General features: G+C 41.0%; 1 protein-coding gene across 1 annotated transcript in view; it reads left to right on the forward strand.

Annotated features, from left to right (window-relative positions):
* Positions 1-1,346: 1,346 nt before the first annotated feature.
* LOC106813425 (snurportin-1-like) overlaps positions 1,347-8,344 on the forward strand; it is a gene marked incomplete at its 3' end in the record, with an annotated part of 38,046 nt that continues 31,048 nt past the window's right edge. Inside the window, exons 1-5 of the mRNA XM_014817558.1 lie at positions 1,347-1,543; positions 2,405-2,564; positions 2,949-3,053; positions 3,790-3,886; positions 4,441-4,538. Of these exons, the coding sequence (XP_014673044.1) occupies positions 1,386-1,543; positions 2,405-2,564; positions 2,949-3,053; positions 3,790-3,886; positions 4,441-4,538 (618 nt within the window). The remainder of the gene's footprint in view (positions 1,544-2,404; positions 2,565-2,948; positions 3,054-3,789; positions 3,887-4,440; positions 4,539-8,344) is intronic.

Genomic DNA, 8,344 nt, shown 5'->3' on the forward strand with positions numbered 1-8,344 from the left:
GTTTGGAAGTTCTAGTCTTGAAAAATGCACCATAACACCACCCTGAGTGAATCACTCAGGGGCTCCTCCAACGAAAAGAATAGGCTCGCGTTGTAACCCTACTCTTGTTGGGTTACATTATTGTATCTATACTAGTAGTAGTATACCCCCACATTGACGAAAATGACATAGGTCTCAATCTGGCCATGCTCTCTAGTCTCTATCCTTGAACCTTATCATGACTAATATATATATATATAAATATGTGAGTCTGGCTAGGCAGGCTACTGAGCATTGAGTGTCCTGCATATAAAACCTCAAGCCATCAGATAATCATAGTAGATACTAGCTCCAAGAAACGGTCTTGCTAGGGTTAGAAGACCATATATAGACAATCAGTCGCACAGCCTCGTCGGGTTAAGTAGATACCATCGGATTAAAAACAGCAACTGCAAATACGGTTGCATGAAACTAATTACCCGTACAAAGTAAGGGCAGCGGCCCTCGTTGAGTCTTCCTACCGTAACATAGAGTTGGAAGGACATGCAGGCAGGCACGCACGCGCACACATCGGCCCAAGGATAGAACAGCTGTCCACATTTGCACATGTCGCACATTGCGAAAATACATTGGGGTCACCTAATACATCCTTGAAGCCACACATCTATGAATAGCCTGTATTTTATGTATCAGTTCAACACATGTTGTGTGTCCTCCACACCATTGTCCTCTGCATTTACAGCAATCTGGCATCAAAATAAAGTATTATCCAGCGCTTCTTATCGAATGCTACCCTACCCGCAATCATAATACAGACCCAGTCGCAATCTGTGAAGTGCTCTCCTCAATCCCACGTTAGGTATTCGTATACTATACAGTGTTTCCCCTGCATTGACACGAGCGAGGCGCGCCGCCTCGCTCAAATTCTCAGCTGCCACACAGAAATTTGTCGAAAACACCGCCTCGCTGACGAAACTTTTGACAACTTGAAAAAAGAGATTCAAGAGTCTCATACAATGTGTTCAGAATAGCTTAGAATGCACCAAATTGCACCATTTTTTCAAAAATTTCGGAACCGGATCCGAAACCCGGACCTCCCCTAGCTTAGCCAGCACATGCACTGCTTACTTTGCTAGGACCTCGAAATGCGCAAACATTACAAAAAACATTTACCACCTCACAAAGCTTTCTGTGCAGGGGAAACAATGCTAGGCCTTTATACTATATAGTTGGTGACCCCTCTTAATATAACACTGTTTAGTGGCAGTTAGTAATTACCTTTTTGCATTGTAGTTTGCATAGAATTACTAAGAGATGGTCAACCTTTAGCCTAATGCTATACCGATAGCCATCGTTTTGAACTGCAGCCCATCGCACCGTGCTGGCAGTGACGATTTGACGTCACAATGGAGGAGCTGACGGAGGGTCTCGCCGCGTCATTCAGCATATCGCAACAAGAAAACAGCACGGCCGCGGAGCATCCACGCTTCGCACAGTACAAGGCGAAGCTTGGCGCATCTGGGCAGGATGAGAGACGAAGCAGACAACTCGAGCTACAGAAGAAGTAACTACAGGGCCGTAGGCTGAGCAAATTCTTATGGGGGGGGGGTCAAAATTTTATGACTCAATTGTGTAATGATGAGCGACGGGTGCAGCTCTTGATCGACGTCCATATAATGTGGTAGGGGTGGGTCTGAGATGAGGCTTTCATGGATAAGTGACCAAAAAAATCACGTTATAGGGTTATTTACGATTATTAGCTAAGCCTATTTTTTAATTTTGCTCCAAAATCTAACTAGTGGGGCAGGTGCCCCCTTAGAGACGCTACGTCCCTGGACTAGATATTGTCTGTTCGTCGTTCAACGTGTCGCAAGCCTATCTCAGGTGCAGTTCTATGTGTTAATACATTGCTTCTGTCTGTGATTTTCCCATGTGTGACTTTATGTGGATATCTGTGATTTGGGTAAGGGCATCACTAACTGTCTGTGTGTCAAAAACAATAACGTGTTGTTGTAAATTATCTCGTGGCTATATCCTCGGGATGTCACAACATACTGCTCAGATCAGAATACAACAAGATATTTTAGAGATTTCGTCTAACTGTGCCACTCCTCTATGAATCACTATATATGACTATATTCACTCGGGACTCGGGTATATATTGTCTTGATGTTTTTATAAGATATTGCAGTTAGATCTTAAAGTTTGCACTACCCTAATTTACCTGCTGTACCCCTGGATCTTTCTTCCTTCTGGTCAAACAACTCAACCCAGCGTGAACAAAATTAGTATATGACATCATTTTCAAGATATGCTACAACTAGAAATATTAGCCGAATCCAAACAGTTTTAGTCAACACATTTTCGACTTCACGATCTTAACTCGCCGGTGATCTTATAAATGGCGACTGTTCATCATTGCCAGGAATAGGAGCAGCGTTGTGAATCATCTACGGAGACTCGCGGGAAGTGACAGCTTCGCACAGCAAGAGCAGATTGACGACGAGGAAGATGCTGCGAATGATGGGGAGGAGATGGAGGTCGATGTAAAGTCCAAGAAGCGAGCGCCATATTACCGAAACAAGGTACTGTAGTGTTTACGGGCGCCAGGCACGTTGAGACGCGTAACTTATGTTGTCGAATAATAAAGATCTTCTTGATGTCTTCTTGTCGCTTCTTCTGTGAATGTTTGTTTACTTATTACTACGAACACTGCCATCTACACTACTCTACATGACATCTGACCCTACAGTGCGCATCTCTCGCGCAATAGCGAGCGAGGCCAGTTTTGTCGTCGACCCGAGTTTTTCTAACGTTTATCCCCGTTGTAAAGTACATTTGAGAGAAACGCGTCTGCGTTGAAGACGATCGTGACGTGTGATGCAGTCGTCTGTAAGCGTTTACTTTGACACCGCTGGTGGTGCCCTCTAGTCTACTCTCTCTACCATGTCGTAACTTGCTATTTGCAGTTGATGTTGTCAGAATGGCTGGTGGATGTGCCAGCGGACCTCTCAGAGGAGTGGATTCTCGTTCCGTGTCCCGTTGGGCGTCGAAACCTTGTTGTAGCGGCAAAGGTGACACCATTGCGAGAGAAGCGTTAGTCGTATCAACTTCAGGAGCGAGAGATGTCGGCCTTTCTCGCGCACTCATTTCTGGGCTCGAAGGCGGTGGGCCATATCTCTGTGGCAACAATATCATAAGATGTTTCATTTTAATAAGCGGGCTGCATGTTGATTATTGTATACTCGAGATCTATTTGTGGATTGCCAACAGTTGAACGTTGCCACACCTAGTTCTGTTTAGGCCATCTCTAAAAGAATGTTCCTAACCCCTCCCATGGTTAAATTTGTTGGTCAGTAATAGAAAATATCTTGGGAAATTACTAAAAAGGAAGAATACTTACAAATTATATGTATTTGTAATATGCATTTATAGTTATATGTATATAGTCACAGGCAGTCATGTAGTGGCCTGGTAAAGAAGATGTATTAGATTATATTCGTGTTTAATATTTCTATTTGGCACGTTTTAATCAGTCAGTCAGGTTGTGCCAACAACCTAATTAGTTAAACTAGGTTGCCCTGCTGAGCAGAATGCATAAAATTTTTTTTGATCTTGCTGCAATTTGCACATAGACCATGAGAGTTCCGTAAATTGCTTTCTCCTAGTAGTATTAGTGTCATCACATCAGGATTGTCATAACACATAGATATATATCATATCTATATTATGACACTCCTGATCACATGTACACATATAGATCTACTTACAAGTTTACTCACTATGTTGGTTTGGTTGGTTTGGCCGCAGGGCGTCACGAGCAGTTACACGAAAGCCGGCCATCTGCTCTCAAAGTTTTCATCACACTTACCAGGTGGATACAGAGGGCATGCCAAGAGGAGTGCAGGTACTGTTCTAACTGAAAGATTTCCATATTGCAGGTTACACTTAAAATGATTACGTCACCGAAAATAGTAAAAGTAAAAATATTATCTCCACTTTTTAACAAAATGCAGGTGATTCTGTTCACTTTTTATGGTTAAATTGCTGCACTATACTTCCTATTTTGCTATTCCGTTTGATGTGAACAAACACTCGTGACTCATACATAGCCCATAGCAAGCATTTAATGTCATGATCAATATATCAAATCGCCCAGATTTTTTTGATTTTTAACTAGTTGAAAAACAATCTTATCAGGTAAGAATTTGATGATACATTTGGTGCCGTTAGTACTTACTTTTCATGTAAAAAAATGCAACAACATTTTTACAAATATACACCATAGAAAATTCGTGACGTAGTCAATTTAAGAGATTTCTTCTTTTTCACCTTCCCACCCTTTTCCTTTTCCCATTTCCCCACCTTCTCTACTCCTCTGCTTAGCAGATTATACAAAGATTACAAAATATTCGCTAAAAACATCCGAAATGTGACAGACTGCTCATGTTTTGTATGTAGAATATACCTTGCTCGACTGCATACTGAGCGAAGCAGAGAGAAAGTACTACGTACTGGACGTCATGAGTTGGAATGGACATCCAGTTGTGGACAGTGAGGTAAAGACTAACTTACGTCGTCGACATTGCACCTGACTTGATCTGATAGTAACTAGTTTTGCTATGACTGTATGCATAACTATCAGCTACTGGCTGTCATTCGGGACAACGCAAACTTGTGCGCAACGATGTGACATTTGAGAGTTTTCATCGTAGTATTTATATTACTACTAAAACTATTAAAGGGATCGTTTACTCTAGGTTCTAGGGTTATTTTCAGTTAATTTAGGTTAAAATTATGCTACATAAAAAGTTTCATGGTTCAATCACCATTAGATATATTTTTTTTTAAATGTTTTAAAACTAAAGACTACAGTTTGATTACAACGACGGTGGCGCCACTCAAAGCGCACGATCTGATAAGTTGCGCAAAACCACTTTTCAGCCAAGGGCTATATAGCAAGGGGTATATATACAGACCGAGGGAGTTTCTTATTTATTAATTTAAAAGCAAAAGTATTGTAATCTAATATATATTTGAGTTCGTATGTATGTATCTATGTATCTTCCCTATAGGCGGCCAAACCGCCCAAGCGATCTGGATGCAATTTTCACAGGGCCATCTCTTATACCCAAGTGGTCATTTGGGCCACCTGTCTCAAGTAACAACAACGCTCTTACGTGCGTCGTTATAACGACCAGTAAGCTGCCTTCATCGTAGCGAACAGCGGCTGGGTAAAAGTTTCTCGAGCCACTCATATCCCGGACTGCAACGAGTAACGGAGTAAACCAACGAGCGGTAGAGAAGCCGTCTGGAATCTATCGATTTATACTTTTATAGAAGTATAATTTTCGTCAGTTTTCGCGTATGTATATATTATATGCACCGCCTCGTATCTCGTCAGCTTTATGCATGCATTTTCTCATAACTACAGTAAGAAAATTTCCTGTTTAATTTGTCGCGCAACTGAAGTCTGGCGTTACGATCGGCATTCCGTCATTTTTCGCCGTTTTTACTTGTTATTTCATGACAGCATATTACGTTTAAACCGTTCTCGGTTTATCATTCATAATGTGTAATATTATTCTGTAATGCGATTTGCTGCCGACGAGGGAAATATGGGGATGGCAATATTGCACGCAGATAGGAATTATTGCCGACCTGAGTATTTCAGCAATTTTAATAATCTTGTATTACAATAAACATTTCCCGCGTTGGGACAATTAACCCAGCGTGTTATTGTTTCGGGAAGTTTTTTTTGGAAGTCCGACATTTTGTTCATGTTCGTGTGATTTTCCCAGTTCAACACACAAATACACGCATGCGCGCACGCATGGACGCGCGCACTCACACGCACACGCGCGAACCCATAGTTTGCGTGCAATATCGGGCCACGCTGCCAACGCTATTCTATTAAATTGACTACGTCACTTATTTTCCATGGTAAAATTTGTAAAAAAAAAAGCCATTTTTTTACATTAAAAGTAAGAACTAACGTTACTAAATATATCCTCAAACTCTCACCTGATAAAAATGTTTTTACGTTGGTTAAATTTGCAAAAATCTAGACGATTTGGTAATTTCTGTTGTCTAACACAATTCCCCCAGTACTGTTCAGATACTGGCGTCTCTCTGTTTTTCACCGGCAAATTAGGGCATATAAAGAAGGTATATAAGCATGAAAAGAAAAGAGAAACACTAATTGTATTTTCATACATATTTTGTACAAATAACACACAAATGTACTACTTGATGGTGCTAGAAATTCGTGACGTAATCACTTTAAATAGTTGCAAACTGTTTTTTCTTGATGTATACACTAGTCATAGTAGGTAGCGCATGATTAAACAAGCTGAAAATTGAAAATACGTCACGAGCGATATGTTTGTTATATTTCCGGATAACGAAAAATAGAAACTGCGTAACTTAAAAAATCAAAGCATACACATGCATCATAACAAATTAAAAATACAGCAACTAAAAAACCAAGCTACACGAGTAAATAGGAACACAGATAGAGAGAGAATATGTGTGCGTGTGTGTGGGCTGGGCGTGCATGTGTGTGTGTGTGTGTGCGTCTGTGCGTGCGTGCGTGTGGAATATATACATGTATATCAGGGGTTAATAATGACAAATATGACAATTATTTGTCATTATCAACCCCGGATGTATATGTATATAATATATATTTATGATCTCCACGGCCAACCACTTACACGCCACACTGGATGTCAGTGCAGCCTGCAGCGCGAACATAATTTATGTTAACAATAGAGTGTTTCTATAAGTTGCTTTACAATGACGAGAATTTGCGTCTTGCTCAGATTAGAGGCGCCCTCTAGCGGTACACCACGATAAAAACGTCGGCTGCTACGGACTGCCGCGTGATGCACTCACTCGCACGCTAACTAACCGCTACTACTACAACAAGTACAACAGCTATGATCACTACAACAACTACAACAACTACAACAACTACAGCGATGACAAGCGACGAGTGCGAATTTACCCATGTACATTAGCATAAGGGAACGGGTATGGTGGCCGGGCTGCTGCGGCAGAAGGGAAAACTTTTAGATCGGATCTTATCATATACACATTTTCCTCGGGCATACCCCTGCCCATTTTAAGCGTTTATGATATCGGCCGAAGAAAATGATCTATGCTTGCAACGGCGATCAGCGAGCGCCATTCCTATGTACATTCGTATAGGAGAAGCATTGTGCGGATTACATTTTTTTTAGATTTTAGATTTTGAAATTTATTTATGCTTTCAAATATTACATGGTTACATAAATGTCACAACGATTTTTAAATAAACACAGCGAGGGAGGGCGAATTGACTGTACAGTCTTCAAGTCAGCCACTCCGCAATATAAAGTTAATTTCAGAAAGTTAATCCATGAAAATGAAATGGCGGGATGCTGCGGATAAGATAAAGAGAACCATTGATCAATCAATCAATCAATATATATATATATATATTCGTATTTATATAACAGATATCTATTGAGAGGGTGCACTGCAGTTATTTACCACGAAAGTCTCTTGTTGTTGTTGTTCAGGGGCGGATCCAGGGGAGAGGTGCACACCCCCTTCCCTTCCCACGCAGAGTGCCCTTTTTGCAAAAGTTGCCTTTTATTAAAAAACGGTATGTTTTGCCGCTCGGCCTGTATCTGACAAGTATTTCACTCAGTCGGAACCGATCAAGCCCTCGTTTTTCTTAGAGTATATATATTGGTCGGGGCCAGCTGTGTCGGGCCATACCATGCTCAAATCCAAAACTAACCGCTGCCGTTTTAAAAATGCCGTTAGCAATACAGTGGCGGCGCCATGCAGCATGGCGCCACTGTACGGTCGCCTGTATAAGTTACATATATAAGTTACACTGGATGAGTTACATTATTATATTGACAAATGCACGCAGTTCAATCAGCTACACCAAAAGCTCACATTAATAACTTATGAACCGAAAACCGATATATATGTGAAATTAATGAATTTAAAAAATAGTTTTTTTGTGGGCTTTGCCCCCAAAATATTATCCCTTTTTACAAAGGTTGCACTTCCTCCTTCCTAAAATCCTGGATCCGCCCCGGTTGTTGTTGTTATTCATTAATCCTTCTGCTACACGAGGTCATGGTCACAATGTATACACGCTTTGTATCGTTAGCTACCAGTGCTTCTTCATAGTAATTGTTTTTTTGGTTAACAACGGAGTGTTCACTTCTGTTGAACGAGTAATCTCTTAGCTTTGATTACGAACTATGATTTGGCTAGTTTACTATAGTTGTCGTTAGATGGCGTTCGCCACCATCATAACAGCCAATCGGAAAACCCATTCGACTCTTCCCGTCATGCCTAG

Source organism: Priapulus caudatus, unplaced genomic scaffold (genome assembly GCF_000485595.1).
Source record: "Priapulus caudatus unplaced genomic scaffold, Priapulus_caudatus-5.0.1 Scaffold770, whole genome shotgun sequence".
In the NCBI taxonomy this organism is placed as follows: Eukaryota; Metazoa; Priapulida; class Priapulimorpha; order Priapulimorphida; family Priapulidae; genus Priapulus; species Priapulus caudatus.